The sequence below is a fragment of the Gamsiella multidivaricata genome (assembly GCF_025024155.1).
Source record: "Gamsiella multidivaricata strain RSA 2152 chromosome Unknown BC939scaffold_41, whole genome shotgun sequence".
In the NCBI taxonomy this organism is placed as follows: Eukaryota; Fungi; Mortierellomycota; class Mortierellomycetes; order Mortierellales; family Mortierellaceae; genus Gamsiella; species Gamsiella multidivaricata.
In genome coordinates, this window is record NW_026251749.1 from 168,248 (window position 1) to 186,825 (window position 18,578).

General features: G+C 47.8%; 8 protein-coding genes across 8 annotated transcripts; 5 read left to right on the forward strand and 3 right to left on the reverse strand.

The window, feature by feature from the left end:
• Window positions 1–85: 85 nt before the first annotated feature.
• BC939DRAFT_195758 (uncharacterized protein) lies at window positions 86–2,897 on the reverse strand. Its single transcript, XM_051550563.1, has one exon. It carries the CDS (start codon window positions 2,395–2,397, stop codon window positions 322–324), a length of 2,076 nt encoding a protein of 691 aa, XP_051411225.1. The 5' UTR covers window positions 2,398–2,897; the 3' UTR covers window positions 86–321.
• Window positions 2,612–3,603, forward strand: BC939DRAFT_454491 (6-O-methylguanine DNA methyltransferase). The gene is made up of 3 exons (XM_051556074.1): window positions 2,612–2,883; window positions 2,977–3,089; window positions 3,204–3,603. The coding sequence occupies exons 1-3, from the start codon at window positions 2,766–2,768 to the stop codon at window positions 3,501–3,503; spliced, it is 531 nt and encodes a 176-aa protein (XP_051411226.1). The 5' UTR covers window positions 2,612–2,765; the 3' UTR covers window positions 3,504–3,603.
• A 242-nt stretch (window positions 3,604–3,845) lies between these two features.
• Window positions 3,846–5,547, reverse strand: BC939DRAFT_504059 (uncharacterized protein; the record flags this gene model as incomplete). Its single annotated transcript, XM_051560477.1, has 3 exons — window positions 3,846–4,214; window positions 4,667–4,792; window positions 5,395–5,547. The coding sequence occupies 3 exons, from the start codon at window positions 5,545–5,547 to the stop codon at window positions 3,846–3,848; spliced, it is 648 nt and encodes a 215-aa protein (XP_051411227.1).
• A 1,110-nt stretch (window positions 5,548–6,657) lies between these two features.
• On the forward strand, window positions 6,658–7,858 carry BC939DRAFT_529737 (uncharacterized protein; the record flags this gene model as incomplete). Its single annotated transcript, XM_051561531.1, has 2 exons — window positions 6,658–7,070; window positions 7,164–7,858. Coding segments are annotated over exons 1-2 (990 nt in total), but the record flags the coding sequence as incomplete, so codon positions are not given.
• A 1,484-nt stretch (window positions 7,859–9,342) lies between these two features.
• BC939DRAFT_195770 (uncharacterized protein) lies at window positions 9,343–12,798 on the forward strand. Its single transcript, XM_051550565.1, has 3 exons — window positions 9,343–11,469; window positions 11,579–12,147; window positions 12,248–12,798. Exons 1-3 carry the CDS (start codon window positions 9,569–9,571, stop codon window positions 12,730–12,732), a joined length of 2,955 nt encoding a protein of 984 aa, XP_051411229.1. The 5' UTR covers window positions 9,343–9,568; the 3' UTR covers window positions 12,733–12,798.
• A 387-nt stretch (window positions 12,799–13,185) lies between these two features.
• Window positions 13,186–13,549, forward strand: BC939DRAFT_195787 (uncharacterized protein). The gene has a single exon (XM_051550566.1). It carries the CDS (start codon window positions 13,265–13,267, stop codon window positions 13,445–13,447), a length of 183 nt encoding a protein of 60 aa, XP_051411230.1. The 5' UTR covers window positions 13,186–13,264; the 3' UTR covers window positions 13,448–13,549.
• Window positions 13,550–14,707: 1,158 nt separating this feature from the next.
• BC939DRAFT_454504 (uncharacterized protein) lies at window positions 14,708–15,477 on the reverse strand. Its single transcript, XM_051556075.1, has 2 exons — window positions 15,396–15,477; window positions 14,708–15,312 (listed from the first exon to the last, which is right to left on the reverse strand). Exon 2 carries the CDS (start codon window positions 15,165–15,167, stop codon window positions 14,931–14,933), a length of 237 nt encoding a protein of 78 aa, XP_051411231.1. The 5' UTR covers window positions 15,168–15,312; window positions 15,396–15,477; the 3' UTR covers window positions 14,708–14,930.
• A 1,135-nt stretch (window positions 15,478–16,612) lies between these two features.
• Window positions 16,613–17,818, forward strand: BC939DRAFT_478008 (uncharacterized protein; the record flags this gene model as incomplete). The annotated part of the gene is made up of 3 exons (XM_051558727.1): window positions 16,613–16,865; window positions 17,413–17,653; window positions 17,815–17,818. 3 exons carry the CDS (start codon window positions 16,613–16,615, stop codon window positions 17,816–17,818), a joined length of 498 nt encoding a protein of 165 aa, XP_051411232.1.
• Between the last annotated feature and the right edge of the window lie 760 nt (window positions 17,819–18,578).

Consider the following 18,578-nt stretch of genomic DNA (forward strand, 5'->3'; position numbering starts at 1 on the left):
CGTTGCCGTGAATGGCCCGAGCACTCGAGCCATTCACGATCAAAGGCCGAGACATGCAGAACTCACGTCCCAATTTGGACTGGTTTGCTTGGATAGCATCGAGTAGCATCGGCAAAGTCGCCCTGTGGAGCTGCATGTAAAAGAAAACAAATAATGGAATGTTCGTCAACCGATAGATACCTACTGCTTCACAAGGCAAAGGCACGACTGCGTGGAGCAACACGAGCGATTCCACATCCACATGCAAAGACAAGAGGAGGCGGACGAGGATAGAAATGCCGTTTATTACGATCATCTTATGAGCAGCTCAGCGAGCTGCTGCTAGTCATCGAAATTGTTTTCAAATGCAAGGTCAGGAATACTAGACGACGCCAACAGCTCTACATGCAGCCGCGCCAGTTTATCTTGGATGCCCTTGGTCAGAACACCAATCACTCCGCAGTAGACCTGTCTCAGGAAGGGATATCGTGTCCGGATCTCGGTCCAAGGTAGCGTGTCAACCTGAGTGCTCTGGAGCCCATAGAGATGCAAAACCTCTATCCGCTGATGCTGTCCAAACCCTTCGAGGACCTCTTTCCCGATCCCAGCAGCAGATAGCCGCAAGTTCTTGAGATTCGATAGCGTTATCAGCCGAAGCCTTGTCTTCTCAAAAGCATCAATCCTTGCCTGCCGATCACGCCATACTCTCGTGGCAGAAAAATCTCCCATACTGACATTACTACTGATATTGCTGGTATTGCTGTTGCTGTTGCTGTTGCTGCCACTGTTGCTCCCACCCATGGTGGTATTCCAGTTACTGTCACCATCTCCAGATGCAGGACTATCCACAGCCATTTTGAACACACCTTGAAGGTCCAGCTGCTCCAATGTCCAGCGGCAGGCCCAGGGCTCCTCAAAAATAGTTGGCGTCATACCATACGCCTGCAGACCTAAAACTCGCAACTCATGACATGCCGTCAACACGGCCTTGATCCCTTTATCTGTCACAAATGCACAAAAGTAAATGGCCAGCTTTCGAAGACTGTGGGCGTGGCGGAGGGCTACAATTTCCAGGGTCTCGTCATGAAGCGCAGCCAGGTCGCAAAGATGAACGTGAGCAACGAGCTGGTGGGTGCTCTTGAAGAAATTATTGAGACCCGTAGACGTAAGCTGTTTGCAACTCGATAAAGATATGCTTGTGAGAGACCGCAGACTTCGAGCGATGCCTTCTAGCGCATCATCCGTGATGGTGTCACAAGAGTGTAGGTGCAGTGCCGTCAGATGATGACATCGCCCTAAAATATATCCCAGACAGGCGTTCGACGTGTGGGAGCTGGTGATGGATAGAAAAATGAGGCTGAAAGGTTCTTCTGCTGTTGCTATTGCCATTGTCGTTACTGGTGTTGGTGCTGATGATGATTCATCCTCGCCCTCTGAGGCTGAGGACGAGGCTGAAGTTGTCAAGGTTGATGATACAGAGGTCGATGTTGAAGATACTGAACTCGATGACCCTGAAGTTGAAAGCCATGATGCTGTTCCACTTCGCGTGCGATTATTTTTCTTTTTCTTGTTCCTTTTGCTCTTGCCGCCTTTCTTCTTTGGATCCTCAATATCCGCGTCCACCAACTTGACTGTATGAAGAGCAGAATGGCTACTCAACACCGAACATAGCGCCTTAACGGGCATCCTGACCGATCTCTGGAAGATAAGCTCAAGGTGCTCGAGCCTTTTGGATGCACACGTCTCAATGGTTCTCAGTAAGGCACTGTCATCTGAGCTGTTGATGATAGCGTCTGGCTGCGGATCCGCATCCTCTTCATCCTTCTCATCCTCGACTAACTCTTCAAACGGCAAATCCAGCTCCAGCCTTCGCAACCTTGTCAACGCCCTCAACATCGGCTGCAGCACTCTGATCGGAATTGCAGTCTCGGCCAGTTTGACCTGCTGCAGATTCACACAGTGAATAGAGAGCCGCAGTAGAGCGTGAGAGGTCAGCCAAGAGGCATTAAGTCGTCGGACGTGGTGCCCAAATCGACTAAGGCATTCTACTGAAAGAACATAACGCTCGTCTTGGTGGTACTGGGCTGGAGAGACAGCGAAGGAGGAAGTCGAACGCGGGGTGTGAGCCCGAAAGACTGGGTGGGGTTGGGTCAGGGTCAGGGTTTGCCACAGGAAGGGCGTCCAAACTCTGGACCATGGTTTACTGACTAAACAGGCTGTGACCAGATGCTTTGGCTCGAGATACCGCTGGAGCGCATATGCCAGCTCTGGCATATGAAGTATGGCATCGATAGTGGCGACGCTTTCCTCCTGCTCCAGTTCTAGTTCTAGTTCTAGTTCCAGTGTCCGTTTCTGTTCAAGTTCAAGTTCCTGCTCTTGTTCCTGTTGCGGTGATGGGTCGGTTGTTTGATGAGTCATAGGCGTTGATGTCACTCCTATTTGTATCCTTAGTGGAATGTGTAATGAATGAGATCGAGATGAGGTGATGTGTGCAAGTGCTCTTCTTGCGAGACGTAGACATATTGAGATATGTGCGTATATACCTCATACCGGCCCCACTGCCTACCCTGTCCAACGACTCTGACCCTCCCCAGATCTGCGCATAACTGCGCACCTTCTATTTTACACCCATTGCCACCAATTTGCAACCCCAATAAAATGGAGAGCGTCAATCTCTGTCTCCTTGAATCCCTTCACTCTCCATTCACTTTCCGTACTCTGTACGCACCATTCAGTCTTTCAACTCTCTTAACTATTCCTTCTGCCTCACTTTACGAGTAATCACAATGCCTGTCGAGAGATCTGTCAAGCGAGCCCACTCTTCCACTGCCAAGGAACTCAAGTCACACAGTTCCGACACAAAAAAACTAGCAAAACCAGTTGCTGTCGACGAAGATGTCGCTGGTAGGCCATATTCATTATGTCCTTTTGCAGACAACTTAGGGATCTGGAAAGTATTCTGACGGAGCTGCTAAATCAATTTTACCTACGTCGTAGCTGCCGTCCATCCGTATCCAAAGTCCGCCAAGGAGCGTGCGGATGCCATTAATCGGCATACTGGCCGCAAGATCACGCCTTTCCAGTTCCAGGTCTACGATCTCTGTTTACAGGTGTGTATTACTACTATCTGAATATCGTCTGGATAGCTTATGCTTTAAGATACTTCTTCCGACATTATTTTATCGAATTTCGTCCCTTGTGCGGACAATCATTGGGCATTGTAGATCCCCGAGGGTCAGATTTCGACCTATAAACACATCTCAGATGCGCTCAAGTCCTCGTCTAGGGCGGTCGGGCAGGCCCTTAAAGTAAATCCATACGCGCCGCTTCCAGTCCCATGTCATCGCGTCCTTGACTCGAAACTGTACATTGGCGGCTACATGGGTCAATGGGGTGAAGGCGAGAAGATTGACGACAAGCGTGCAAAATTGTATCATGAGGGGATTGTCTTTGACGAGACAGATCATGTTGTGGCCAAGGCACGGAACAATGCCGTTTTCACTGACTTTAAAATCCTGGAATAAGAAGTCATTGTCTCAACTGACTAGTGGTAGACATATCCCTTGAAATAAACTGGTGGTTATAGTCTACTTACAAAAGTACGTCTATAGATGTTGCTGCACCATAGACGCACTCTATATTGCTTGTCCGATTCAACCCACGAAAATAATGATTGAGCGTTTAGATGAAAAGGATTCTTATTAACCCTATTCATATTGCAATGTCGACTATCCACTATGCTGGCAAAGGCTCCCTCTTCTTGGTTGGTGTACTCTAAGGAGTAGTGAGTGTATGCGGCTTCGGCTGGAATTCAGAGGGTGGACTAGTTTTCGAGCTCGAAGCGCGATCAAATAATTCGTTCAAATCTATATCGAGGCCTTCGTGGTGGACATGGCGAACTTGACACTCTTTTCCAGCACCCGAAGCTCTTTGATAAGTAGCAAGATGGTATGCATCCCATTGTTTTCAAGCACAACTGGGACGCCGAAGCTTTTCTCCCAGATAAATCGCGAGAACCTGCCAGCAACCTGATCTAGAGAGACAAAGTCTGCTCGAAGACATGACTGAACCAAGCCAATGATTTTATTTTCTGCGCTCAATACTGCAGGATCTTGGTCTTGCCAAAGGATATGATCCAGTATGTCCTTGAAAACTTTTGATAACTTGCGTTCGTCCAGCAGCAGCTTGATGCCAACCGTGCTCTCATCTCGCTTGCCAGTCTCCATTCCTCCGGACTCAATATCGAAAGAACATGACGGAAAGATACCGTCGCTCCTTCTTCCCATAGCCTTTCTAGTATCCAGGTCTCGGTCTTCTTTTTCCAGAATGCAGAGGATAAGGAGCACTTCTCCCCTCGTGCCACCCGCAGATCCTGGTCTCCTTGTAGAAGATTGTCAATTAGAACAGTCCATATCCTGGATATATAAATGTTTCCGATTCGTTCGCAGGGAGTCTCGCGCCCCCCTGACATATGTGCCAGGTATTGATGACCACCGCATACAACCGAATGAGAATTCGCTCCTGTCGGGGTGTCGAGTTTCCTTGGCCCTCTCTGACTCGGCCTTCGGATAGCAGTGTCTTTAGCTCGGATGGACTGCAGGCGTCTCTGGCGAACTCCACCTTCGTCCATATTGACAGCTCCGGAAGGGCCTTCCGAGAGAGTTGATTCACTCCATCAACAAGATACATGGTGGTCTTTGTTGGCCGTGTCAATGATGAAAGTATACAGGGAGGACTCGTAGCCGAAGGCCATCGCATGGTCGTAGAGGGCCTTGTCGATGTTCACACCTGATGGCAGAATCCAGGATTCGCCCTAATATTCGATAAAATGTCGCGTGAAATCTTTGCGCAGCCTCCGTAGTGCGCCGTCGCTCAGCTTGGACGTAGGGGGTGAGTTGGACGAGGAAAATGATGATGGTGAAGAGGAGGTGGTAATGGCGGCGATTGTGGTTATGGAGGCTGAAGATTCAGTGCTGGCATTGGATGCCTTGTCCCTATCATAGATGTGCTAGCAGCACTCGATTATCTCCCGTCCGTAGATGATGAGGGAAGGACAATAATGACCCTATCACCCATGACAAAGACACCGCTCGGTTAAAAACGCACAGGGATACACTAAGCCGAAAGCGCGGCTAATACTGTATTACAAGCCCAGTACTTCCGCATCTTACCCTTGACACGCTGTCGACTTCTCAGCTCCGTAGTAACACCCTTATCTGTGTCATTCAACTGAGCAACTGAGGACTTCCTTATATTCAGCACACGTTCAGATATCAAATTCTCATACGCATACGTGGTTGCAATGTTCCTAGCGTCAGTGCTGACATATCGCCGTGCGAGATCGAATAACGCCTGGCATTGGGACTTGGAGAGCGAATCCATCCAACTGGTCCTCTCTTGCAAGTGTGCCTAGACCGTGGTTGTCGTAGTGCCCTTGAACTGGAAATATCCCAGAGGCGATCCATCCTGTGGCCTGGCTAGCGCGCAGAAGTAACCATAGCCTGAATGGCCCCTCGAAGTATCCGTGAGAACTTCGCTCCAAGCCGGAGTCGACTTTTGTCTCGACATACTGAATTTGATGCAACGGAAATCGAACGCGAATAGTGAATGAGTGACAGCGCTCGAACTTGTCAACGTGAATTGCGGGGGTATCATCCGCCTACCGAGTTTATTTTTAGGCTCAGTTTGCCATCAATTTCGAATTTGCCTTCCAAAAGTTCATTAAATTCCGCTGCTGAAAATGTAGACAGCGTAGAAAGTAGGGTCCTCACCTTGGTGGTCCTATAACATAGCTTGATTTCGTTTATTCAAACCCTCACCCTTCATTGAATGGGCACCGTGTAACACATGCTCCGCGAGACTCGGCCTTGCAAGCACATTCCTGACACACTTCAGTCCTCGTCCAAGGAACAAGACTAAGATTATGGGCCTGAGATACTAAAAAAAGATATTCAACTCGTGTATAGACACGATGGTAGTGTTTGGTCATTGTTCACTGGCGCGCTTCTTTTTTTGGATTGCCATGCTATAAACAGCTTTAAGCGCGTAGTTTGTGAGGTGTGCGAAACTTGTTTGCGAAAAGTACAATTGTAACAAGGTTATTAAGAAACCGAGAATAGATGTCCTCGACCTAAGTTCTTTTTATAAAGTGATCTATGTATGGCAAAGCATTGCCGCACTATGGCTCGCCACTTTTCTCAGGTAGTTAAGTAGTCATGGATGTATAGCGAGTAAAGATATTTTATAGTGTGTATGTGCTTGTGTAAATAAACGCGTGTAGTGCAAACAAACCTAGCGCGTTTGAGCCCCTTACTGTGTCTGTCATTTCTGATGACAATTGCAAGCACGCAAGCAAGCAAGCAAGCAACGGCGCCATTGCCGAGAATAAACCTCGTCTTGTGTGGACGCAGCCTTTCTCCACCATCCATAGCCTGGACCAGTTGGCTAATCCTTGGTTCCCCTCCCTCGCTAGCCTTGTTGGATGATCGGGGTGTGGATCAGATCGGCTCTTGTACTTTGGCTTCGCCCATCTAATCCCATGTTCACTCTCTCAAAAATGGCTTCGCCTCACACACATGGGTTTTCTACAAGAACCTCGCCTTACTGATCACTATGGCCACTTCGCTATATAATCGTCGGACATACTCTCCTGCCCTTCTTCTCTTTCTTCACCGCCCGCTCTCATACTCGCTCTCTCACTCGCCCATTCAACTCAGTTCCTTGTCCAATTCATCTATTCGTGCTCGAGCTCGCACACCCCCCGCATACCTCAGCAATCAGAAAAATACACACAAACATGACCAAGAATCGAGCCATCATGAGCCGCACCAGAAATACGAACAAAGACCTCGTTTTTGCCTTGTCCCAGCCAAGAGCTCCTTTAACCACCGCAAAGTACTGTGCCAAGATCACATGCAAGAACCGAAAACCTCTCGAGATTTACTTGTTTCTCCTGGGGCACAAGGCCTGTATCAAGGTCTCAGCCACGAGTAGCCGCGCTTTTGAGGGTTTCAAATACATGAGTGTTCTTAATAGTAAGAACAGGATCCTTTCTCTCAACCAGACAGGCTGCAAATCCAGAGAAATCTCAGGTGAGAAAGAACATGCTATGCCGACGTCTTTTTTTATCCCTAAACAAGCATTTGACAGCAGTGCTAACAATATGTACATGTGCACATGAATAGTGTATTTAGACAGGAACTTGGTTCACAAGGAGGGACTCATCGACTTTAAGATCCTCTTCCAAGCAACCAAGGCGATCTACAAACCGCCTGCTACCTACCCTTCGTCGTCTGATGTTGAAGAGGCGTTTACCCTTGCACCTTTTGTAGCCCAGGCGCCGTCGCGTCTTGAGGCGCCAAGAGAACCCGCCGCCCCAAATGCGCATATTACTGTAATTGGTCAAGGCCCTTCAACATGCAATGCAACGGGGACTGAGGATCACAAATTGAATAACGATTCTGACATGAACGAGCGGCTCAGATGGGACTCACAGCCAACTGTTATTGAACAGGCGATAAACAGCATCTGTGTCCCTCAATGTGAAGGATTATTAACTACGACTGCAGATTGTGATCAAGCAACACCATCAGCTCCTCGCTCACCGGCTTTCAGGAATGTCCCTCTTTATATATCATCGCGACCTGAATTCCAGGACATGGTCTCACAACGATCCTCACAGGAGAATAGCCCACTTTCGTTTGATCTGAGCGCCGGATTGGCTTATGATGTTCACTTCAGCCACTACAACCCCGTCACTGGCATCCATAACCTTGTCGCAACTCACCGAAGTCGACTCCAGGAATACCCAACTTTGTATCGAATCGTCGAAAGAGCGGAGGATTTCAGAAACGACCTTGCCATGGACATGCGATTTAGCACGCAGGGTACATCATCATCCGCATCGCGACCACCTGTCATGGTCGATATTTCGTACCTTCCCTTCATGGCGTTCAAGGTGCTGATATCCTACGCTTACACTCGTGACATCAAAGCCGCTCTCCGTAACATCTCTGCTGTGACTCCAGCGTCTTCCCTCCCAACATTCGATATCGGACGCCCTGAAGAGGCGCCTGTGCCAGGTGGTTTGATTCTATGCATTGATGATCTGCTTCGTCTTGCTCGCCGATTTGAAATGTCTGAGCTGTTTGAGACCTGCGTTGAGTTGATAATCCTGACACTAACGGTCGAGACCGCCGTCCCAATCCTGGTGCTGCTTGGATGCGATTTTGAAGAGGTCAAAGGCCCAGCTCTGGATTATATCAAGCACCACTTCCAAGAGATCTTTGGACGGGATGATGCCACGAAGCACCCCTTCAAACAATTTTGCAACCACCCAGCGTCAAACAGATTGATGGGAGAGATACTAAAGATGGTGGCGAGAAACTTCCGTCCAGATATACCTGCTTCATCTGTCATCTCCAATTAGATCGTTTAATAACACACTCAATTTCTAATACTCCACAGCTTCAAACGAAATGATCAAGCAGCCTATCTGTATTTTGCAATCACAGTAAAGAGCCATAGTTCCTTGAATTTCCTCATTCTTGCGAGCATTGCATGTCCCATTTTTATTTATGGGTGTATCTTATGAGTGATACAGTCCGATATGGATAGTTTCGCTTCCTGATGTCGATTATCGAGCCGATGTCCGTAATTAAGAGAAGCGTTATTTCTTGATGTCAATACTGCCTCCCATTTTTTTTTTTTTTTTTTTTTTTGTAAGACAGCATTCGGAAAGAAAGACAAAGTCACTTGTAGGGATGCAGTACGCCATTCATTTCGACTCTACCCATGGCGAACTATTTCACCACAAAGTGCTCAAAAAGCAAGACTTGCTCTGCGTTCAATGTGTAAAGGCGAAGCCGCTATCTGAACCAGCATACTGTCTAGCATTCTTTTGCAAAATAACTGAGTGAGGATCAGATGGCACATCTTACAAAGGTAGGACACATCTTCATGGACCACCCAGCGTTTGAGAAATTGATCCAGCTCCTACTCCATGCCACGAGTGGATGAATCATAGGCGGACCGACATCACCATACTTGACGTTCTCATATGGGGAAGTAATAAGGCCGAATGCTGGCCTGTTACCATGCTGATAAGATCAACTGGTATATGTTGCGGTTGTTAGTGATATCCTCATTCTGTTTGAACGCCATGGATCGCTTACGAGGAGTGGTCGAGCAACAGCTGGCGGTTGGTTGATTATGGGTCGAAAGGTTTATGCTGTCTGCGCTGGCCTAAATTAATTAAAGCTTGTGGAGCACCAAAATGTTGATTTAAAGGCAGTCTTTTGAATCAACTTAGAGGCTGCTTTCATTTTCCCTCCAGCGCCCCCAATTTTGACAGTTGTCCTCTCTCCATTGCGTACGATTCAAGCAGAGAGATCCACCATCGAACCGTCGCCATCTTCGCACGAGATTGTCACCCATCAACATGGTAATGGGTCCTATCGCCAAGTAACAAACCAACGACATATCAGCTCAGGAGTGTGATCGATCCGCTTTGTAACTAACAGAATAAACTCGGGTCAATATTTCTTCCCGTATTGAATCTCAGGTTGAAGGGACAAGGCTCGTCGACCGCATGAAGAACAACGATGGCTCATTCGCACTATCCAAGAAGCGCAAAACTCTGGCCAAGCATCAGGATCGCTTCGAAGGCTTTACGAGATATGGGATGGACGCGGATGAGGGCGACCTTCAGGATGAGAATGAAGAGGACCAAAATACCCTTGGACCTGCCAACGGGAAGGGAGGCAATAAGAGCGCAGCTGCAGCTCGTCGTAAAAAGGACAAGTTCGACGACAATACTACTCCAGCAAAGAAGCACAAAACATCGCCATCTACCCCACCAGCCAAAGGCGAGCTCATGAAGTACTTCACCAGGATGACTTTCAGCACTCAGAGTTCAACGCACTCTCCTGACGGGACCGCTACCACAACACAGATTATGGCAGGAAGCAAACCTGAGGTGGTACCGCAATCGAAGGGGATGGATAAGCAGGATGATGCAGCTGAGGAACCGGAGCCGGAGCTCTCCCCAAGCAGGCGCCGCAGATTGATGCGGACGTCAGACATGAAGGCCATGGAGGCAACAAATGACGACTGCAAGTCCACTCGGGATGATTTTGAGGCTGAGTCATTGCCGCAACTTGAGAGGTTACCTGAATCGAGATCGGGCATCAATCGCTTCTTTGGGACTGCAACTCTACCTACCCCCAGTATCACAGGCACATTAACAAACACCACCGGAGGGCTTGATAATACTTTTAGCCAAGTTATCGACAGCTCGGAGGACTCTATACTCAACGCTCCAGTGGAACACGGCCCCTCGAAACCGAAATGTACAACCGCATCCACGAACAAGAAGACTGCTCACAAGAGAACCTTTACCTCCAACACGGACAGGATAGAAAAGGACTTTGATAACAATCAACCTGAGCAGAATCTATCCGAACTCTTGGACATCAAAGTGGATGATAAGCAAAAATCGGCCCAGAGAACTATAGCAAGCATGTTTGCGAAAGTGCCATTGCGCTCCGCTCCATCCTCTTCTCTGTGGTCGAATTACGCCAACGACACATCTGACACACACTACGACGCATCCAAATCCACAAAGCAGCCTGCCACAGCTACTCAACCTGCCAAAAAACCGAGATCAAAGCCAGGAAGCGCTCGAGCAAAGACCAAGAAGACGAAGGCTAGCTCATTTTCAGATTCCGAAGGGCCAGGATCAGATATCGACAGCAAGGGCTCCGATGACGACCATTTGAGCGCTGCTAACACTAAAGCGGACGAAAAGGCGAACTCCAACCAGATTCCCATTACCGCCATGTTCTCAAAGGCCACGCTGCATCCGGGGCTTTCTGACAATTTTTCATCGGGACGACCCAAGAATTCGGATTGCGAGCCAAATGGTGTAATGGTCATTCGATCTACGCTCAAGACTTATTCGGGACGGAATGTTCGTAGCGCCGCGAGAAAACAGCGGGAAAAGGGATCTTTTTTTGAACGGAGTGAACCATCTGATTCCAACAACGACTCTGACAGCGACCTTTCTGATTTCATGGATACCAAGATCGATGACAAGCCGGATCCAAATCAGAGATCGATTACAACTATGTTCTCTAAGGCTTCGTATTCTCCAATCGTCAAGGTGTATAGAAGACGATATCTCAGCCCACGTTCCCGATGTATACTCTCTGGAGGCCTTTCGAATCTCTCCAACACATGCTATCTCAACTCGGTTCTGCAATCCCTGCGCAATACTGTTGACTGTGCGAATACCCTCTTTTCGATCCAGGACAAGATACAGGCGATAGAGAAGGCGCTAGACTTACAAATCAATGTGACCGAGTATCAGCGCATGCTGTTTAGCAATGCTCTTAAGGTCTTTCAGGCTCTCGATCTGCAGGAATCGCGTGACAACTTCGAAGTTTCGAATGAAATTTCTGTCTATCCGAGGGAGGTCATTCAAACGCTGCAGTAAGTTTGTACGGTTGTTTAATGACAATGAATGGATATTACCCTGCATTGAGGAGGTTGGTTGTCATCTAATGTAAATATTTTTTTATTAATCTATTAACTGCAACAGCCAGGGAGATTCTTTATTCAACTCTTCGGAGCAGCAGGATGCCGCCGAGTTTCTCTTTTACATTATCAGTCTATTTGATGATATATTTAAGGCTCTAATTCAACTTTGTCAGGAGGCTCCATTGGAATCCCGCAACGGGGTCAGAGAGCTTATCCCGGAAGACTGGCAGCCGATCGATGAACTTTTTCAAGTTGGTACTCAAACTGTCACGCACTGTCGAAGATGCCCTTCGGTCTCAGTCAAGCTCGATAGGGGTATTGATCTGACGGTTCAAATCGACGCAGAGAATCCAACACTGGTCCGGGATCTGGATTGGGGAATCTCCGAGACTATGAAGATGGAGCATATGAAGGACGACAACCAGCGGTTTTGTGAAAAGTGTAACTCCAAGGAAGACGCACACGTATACCACTTCTTCACATCTCTACCCAAGATCTTGATCTTACGACTGCAGCGATATAACTTTAAGGAAGGAGCGATGAAGCTACAAAATGGTGTTTCCTGCACGGAGAGGCTGGGTTTCGGAAAATGGATGAGTCTGGACTACAAGGGCTCCGAGCCTGAATATGGTTCGTTCAGAGCGGCTGTTCTTCTTTCGATCCGCGAATTTATGCACTAACTGGATGTTGATCTATGTGCTAACTTGGCTTTGTGATCCACCAAACATAGAGCTGTGTGCGATCATTATCCATCGTGGTCGAGTAATTACATCCGGACACTACTATGTCTACATCAAGAAGGATGTTGAGATAGTAACTGTGATCATGGAACAGGATGGAGGGTCAACTACAGAGACGAAATCCTACCAATGGTATGTTACACTGTGCTCGCCGTATTTGAAATGTCCTTGTTATATTTCTAGTCTTAAGCCCTTTTCTCCCTTTAGGTTAAAGTACAATGACTCGAATGTGGAACCAATATCAGACGAGGATATGGCGAAGGTATTTTTTGGGGACGTCGGTGCCCAGGCAAGCAAAGATATCGTCAGCAACAGCAGCACTAGTGCCGGCGCTGGCACTGGCAGCAGTGGCTCTGACGACGGAGAGGTGGACGCTATCAAAAAGGAGATTGCATCAATCACTAGTGCCGCATTCGACTACGAGTTAGCTACGCCGTATGTTTATGTCTACCGGCGGATAGACCCTGCGCATTAGCTCTGTACAATACTGCCTCATATCCCTGTAGTTTTAGCGCATTTTTGCGGAATAATAAGTTTAATGCATCAAAGTTGCGAAGGCCTGCAGATTAATCTTATTGCAAAAGGGCGCACGATTGGGACGCATCCGGCGCGTCTTGAGTGGGCCAGGACAGCGAGCACAAATACGACACCTGAGCAAATGATGGACCATATTAATGCCTCGTAATTCTCGCATCTCTTGTACGATACAAACAGAGTCCTTAAGGTTTCCTTATCCTTGCAACCATGAACACTGTGCAGGCCAAATTCAGTATTGAAATCAAATGTCCTCCGTTGCTTTCTAAGGCGCTCTGAGTGTTTGAGGATTGAGGTGGGGCGTTGATGGGATTGAATTGTAAAGTACATTAGGGGCGTTACTTCTTGGCGAGGACTCTATTTTGTTTTCCTTCTCTTTCGCATCCGATGGGAGCCCATTACACGTTACACTAGGGCGGGGGAGTGATATGGCTAGAAAGCACGGGTCTGTTTGGTCAATGCTATAATGATGGATGTGGCTCAAGGCGCTCATTCTTTTTGAGTCTTTGCACTTTACTTCCCTTCCTTCCCATTTTTCCATTTTCTTGTTTTCCTTTCTTCCCAGCTACACCCTCACTCAATCCATCGTCTTTTATATTTCTCGTCTTTCTCACCTTTCTCTCACCTCTCTCTGTCCCTCGTACGTCTTTGCTTGATCTTAATAAGCACAGCCCAGCGGCGATTCATAAGTAACAAAAAACGCAATTTATCTGCTGAGACGACTTTCCTGCCTGTACCTGAACCATTATAGTCGATATAGAATATCTGGAATAAGGGTGCGCGAAGGTCGAAAGAACAGCCACGGACGTGCAGTGGATAATAACCCTTTCTTGCATAAGAACAAGTATCTCTGCTAGAAGTCACAAGAGGCAGCGGATATCACCCCACTCGACCACCTTATGCGTGTGCGAACAGTCTTGAACAAAGAATTGGAGTAGAGAACGTTGCATAAGGACGGACCATCTCATCAGCCAGTGAAAGGAATACAGAAACAGATTCGTGTTGAGGTGAGGCATTGTTTCTTGTCACTCGATAGTGATACATAGGCATGTGTAATGGTTATTAATCCGTCTTGTTTGCCGATAGGCATTTAGTTTTGCTGCTTGAAGACACGAAGAGGAGTAAACTCAAACGACTTCTGCTTAAAATCAAGGAAACAACAGTCGAAAAAATAAAAGACATTTCCGAGGTAGGGCATCATCAGATGTACAAAAGTGCCGCACATGATGGCATTCATGCAGCTGCTATGGATATTAATCGATCTGTTTGAGGATAGACCGGCCTACTGCCACCACGCCTACAATCTTCCAGTCCATTGCGTCCCATTTCGTGCCAGTTGCTGTAAGGCTTGTGGGTGAACGAGGAACAACGAGGGTGTAACGAGGGGAGACGAGTGAACAAGGTGAGTAAACGAGACGAATGTGTAAAGACAATAGTTTATTGACTAGACTGTTGTGAGTATATGAACTGGGGTTTAACTACATAGTCTGTCCTTCTTTATATACATCAGACGAATAAAGGTCCTGATTAGTAACCCATGGTTCCAGACGTTTCTGTGCAGCCTTTGCTTATCTTTACATCATGGAGCTTTCTGTGGTGAGGGCGACGTTGATCCTTTCTTAGACGCGTCTAGCGTCACATGACAATACTGATCAGAGCTAAACTCTGACGAGCGGTATGCGTGCAAACGCTAGGGGACTGAAGGTAGGATGGAAAAAGATTGCTTTATTCATAAGGAGAGAAGTGTCTTTAAATATAGCTAGGCGCATGATCAGGGCATGCATGCCGCGTGACATACAGTACGGTGCAAAACTGATTCAATGATGCGATGAATTTTGCGTTGACACTCGCCTACAAGGAACCAATGCCTCAACCATCGTCATATTCACCACAAATGTAGCCCATCCAATGACGAACAGGGCTGCTGGCTTCGGAGCCAGAAGTATGCACACCCATTGCGGCATGAGGATTGTGCCATCCGTCATCATTGAATCAGTTTTGCACCTACCCCTTGAATACGAAGAACGGATTTTCAAAATGGCACCTCTTTAGTAGTCTAGCAAAGATTGTGTAGGTAAACTAGTATATATTGCGAGGAGGACCGCATCCAGCAACGTTCTCACATACGGACAATCAATGTTAATTTTTGACAACAGCAGGAAGAACTTCGGGGCACAACAACTTGCCACCGAGTCTTGAGCAGCTACAATCGCGGTAGCACGCGTTACCAAGTGGATCATCCGAGCATGACAGAATCCAGGCAAAGGCTGCGTCTGTTATGACATTTGATGGCGATTGGAATACCGCGGGACGTGATAGCACATTCACGCATGCGCAGACTGTGATACACGACTTGACAACAAGGGACAACTGCATTTTTATAGCTGCGTATGAGGGATTTGGACGCGAGCGGACGTTATTCAGCTGAGTGTTGATGCGGTTTTCAGCAAAGCTCGCGCCACGGAAGACGAAGGAATCTCCTTACCTTAGTTGAGAGCGCAACAATAGGTGGAGACGTACACTGGAATGAGAGGATGTAAATACACGAATTCACATTTAAAGAGACGGGAAGATGATATGACATATAAATTAGAGCTGACCTACATCAATATAATGACAGGGATTGAAGCAAGTAGAAGAAGAGGATGAAGCTGACAGAAAATTGGGGTGTCTGGAGAGGAAGTAGCGCTTCGATAAAGGAAAGAAAGGAAGCACCAGGAAGGCTCTTTATTCGCAATCGACAGAGTAATCAGAATGCAAAAGCACGATGTCCGTCCTTCAAGTTTGCTTTGCGCCAAAACAAGCAACCTCGGTTGACTTTTTTTTTTTTTTTGGCTGTAAACTCCTTTCTCTTCACTAATCCGGACAGTCAATTGTACACCAGTACGCAATACATCTCTTAAGACTAGGATTACTATGTGTTCCTTGAGTCGTTCTTACAGAAAAACTATTTGCGAGGTCTAACCTGGGAGACTTTTGGCCAATATTCCAAGGGCGGATTGCTGCTGTGCTGCTAGTTGACAAGTACAGGGCTCTCAATGTTGTAGGGAAAGAAGGCGAGCAACAACAACCAAGGTGCTGCGATCACGCGTGATTTAGTATTCCGCCCTCGGATTCTCATGGTCATGAGCTCGCTCTCTGTCGATTCCTATTACCCAGACCAGTTCCTCTCTTGCCAATGTTCATAGGACTGTCTGCTACTGTATTTTTTGTTGACAAGTACAGAGCTCACAGTGTTGAAGGAAAGAGAGCGAGCGGCAAAACCTAGATGTTGCGATCATGAGTGATTTAGCACCCCTCTCTCGGATTCTCATGGTCATGAGCTCGCTCTCAGTCGAGTCTTGTTACCCAGACCACTTCCCCTCTTACCAATGTTCATGGGGCTGTCTGCTGCTGTGCTTTTTGTTGACAGGCAGTGCATGGCTCACAATGATGATGTTCTGATATCAATGCAATTCAAAAGCAACGGCCAAGTTATCCCGTACCCGCTGCATTGAACTTGGCAAATTTCCCAGGCACAGCACCACTTTTGTCGACTCGTAGGATGGCGCCGACATGTACATGTTTTGGTCATTGGCGGAAACGAACGCGCTTGGGAATGGTTATGGGCGCCAATCCGAACAAACAAAGAAAAACGCATAGCATAGGCTCGTTCAATGCTCACTAAAAGTACGTCGCATCGCCTTTGTAGAAGAATTTACCCACACCTTTACTTTCAAGACCGTTGGCTTTGGTGTCCGCTCATACAAATAGCTCATTTTCGCTCGGTTGCTTCTGAGCCATCGTCTCATCGTTCCACATTAATCGCTTCCATTTTGAACATGCTCAAGGTCCATCTGGCTCTCGCACTATGCGTCTCCGCGCTCCTGGCTCGGCCAAAAACTGCTGATTCTTTCTTTTTCTACGTGGAGAATTTCAAGGGCATTCCTTGCAATGGCGGTCTTGGTCAAGCAAGATCTAGAAACGGCTGTACTGTGGGCGGCGGAAAAACGGGTTATTTCCAGAGCGTCCAATACGTCGGCGGTAATATGGGCGACGTCGCAGCCTACGCACAACAAAACGGAAACGAATGTGGTGCGTACATCACCCGAGGCGAAGTGTGTGCCAGCTCAGGAAAGATATCTCTCATCACAGCTGCGAAATTTGAGCCACGATCCTGCGGAAAACCGAGCGTTTGTCTTGCGGTCAAACAAAAAGGCACCGTGGTGTCAGAACAATATAATCCAACTCACGATCTTTGTTGATCGTCTATCTCTGTAAACAAGCAAGCACCGATGCTCATTGTCTATACGTTTTGTGTAAGACTTGTGGGTGAACGAGTTGAAAACGAGGGGAGACGAGTAGACAGGGTGAGTGAACAAGACGAATGTGTGAAGGCAATTATTTATTGGCTAGACTGTTGTGAGTGTATGAACTGGGGTTTAACTACATAGTCTGTCCTTCCTTATATAGATCAGAGAATAAAGGTCCTGATTAGTAATCCATGGTTCTAGGCGTTTCGGTGTTGCCTTTGCTCATGGAGCTTTCTGTGATGAGGACGGCGTTGATCCAATCTTAGACGCGTCTAGCGTCACATGATAATACCAATCAGAGCTAAACTCTGACAGTTGCTGTACTACAGTGCTCCCACCTAAGGAAGCAGCACGCGTACTGGGGGTATGGGTTAACTCAGCCCGTTCAACAACACCTACAACTCGCACTTTGGAAACAGAGGTCGCCCAGCTCTGCAATATTATGAGCCGTAAGGCCATCACCGATCGCATTGCAACCACTATCGTCAATAGCGTCCTGATCCCCAAGATTCTGTATCGCAGCACCATTCAAGTCATCTCACCGTCGCGCCTCAAAAAGCTCACGGGGAAGTATATCCAACTAATCAAACGCAAATCGGGCCTGACTTCGACCACGCCCAACAGCATTCTCTTTCACCGGCACCTCGGAGGTCTCAAACGATTGTCCGACGCTCAAGACGAGGAACAGATCAGTTCACTACATAGCCGACTCAACGATGGAGGTATTGTAGGTGATCTCTGCGGAGCACGGCTCGCTGCGCTTCAGCGACGGGGCGGGCTGGAACAGGTGCCCACGGCTACACCGCTACGTGTCAAACCATACCGTCATTGTCTTATCTCCAACGTATGTCGCTTGATGGCTGACAGGAACATCACATCTACCCTGAACAATGCTGACGCTCTCGGCGTCCCACCGACAGCACGGAGCATCACGGACTGGCGCACCCAGCCGTCAGGAGAAATCGCACGAGGATTTGCGAGTGTTGGTCTTTTTTCAACAGATCAGATCATGGATGAAGGATTGGAGGTGCGGTCGTGGCCCTTCCTTCGCAAGCAGCAACGAGTCAAAGGACCATCCAGACAATGGTTTCATGATTTCCAGTCCTGGATCACACGCGACGATCACCGGCGTAGCTTCATCAGCCAGTGGATCGCAGCAGAAAGACGCAGGATGGGCGAATGCGCACACGACTGCCCTCGCTGTGTTGACCAAGCTGTACCCCCTCCAAACAAGAAGTCCTGCGAGAGGTGATAGGGCCCCTCACGGAGATCGAGGAGAGACAAGCGAGGCGTACTGCTGAGGACCGTACAATATCGCGATCCGACTCAAGGAATATAGACGGAGACAGCGACGTGAAAAATATAATGGCATGGATGAGGACCAGAAGGTACATGAAATGGAAAAAGCAGCACTCAATGACATGGATTCACAGCCAACTACCATTCAGGATGCGGTGACGCTCGCGTCCTTGGCTCCGCCGGTGCAAACGATCGA

Bases quoted from the DNA above. Each gene is read 5' to 3' on its own strand.
- BC939DRAFT_195758 (XM_051550563.1), bottom strand. From the start codon at position 2,397: ATGACTCATCAAACAACCGACCCATCACCGCAACAGGAACAAGAGCAG.
- BC939DRAFT_454491 (XM_051556074.1), top strand. From the start codon at position 2,766: ATGCCTGTCGAGAGATCTGTCAAGCGAGCCCACTCTTCCACTGCCAAG. The intron at 2,884-2,976 runs GTAGGCCATATT...CCTACGTCGTAG, and splicing joins TGTCGACGAAGATGTCGCTG to CTGCCGTCCATCCGTATCCA. The intron at 3,090-3,203 runs GTGTGTATTACT...TGGGCATTGTAG, and splicing joins TCTACGATCTCTGTTTACAG to ATCCCCGAGGGTCAGATTTC.
- BC939DRAFT_195770 (XM_051550565.1), top strand. From the start codon at position 9,569: ATGAAGAACAACGATGGCTCATTCGCACTATCCAAGAAGCGCAAAACT. The intron at 11,470-11,578 runs GTAAGTTTGTAC...TAACTGCAACAG, and splicing joins GAGGTCATTCAAACGCTGCA to CCAGGGAGATTCTTTATTCA. The intron at 12,148-12,247 runs GTTCGTTCAGAG...CACCAAACATAG, and splicing joins GGGCTCCGAGCCTGAATATG to AGCTGTGTGCGATCATTATC.
- BC939DRAFT_195787 (XM_051550566.1), top strand. From the start codon at position 13,265: ATGTGGCTCAAGGCGCTCATTCTTTTTGAGTCTTTGCACTTTACTTCC.
- BC939DRAFT_454504 (XM_051556075.1), bottom strand. From the start codon at position 15,167: ATGCAGTTGTCCCTTGTTGTCAAGTCGTGTATCACAGTCTGCGCATGC.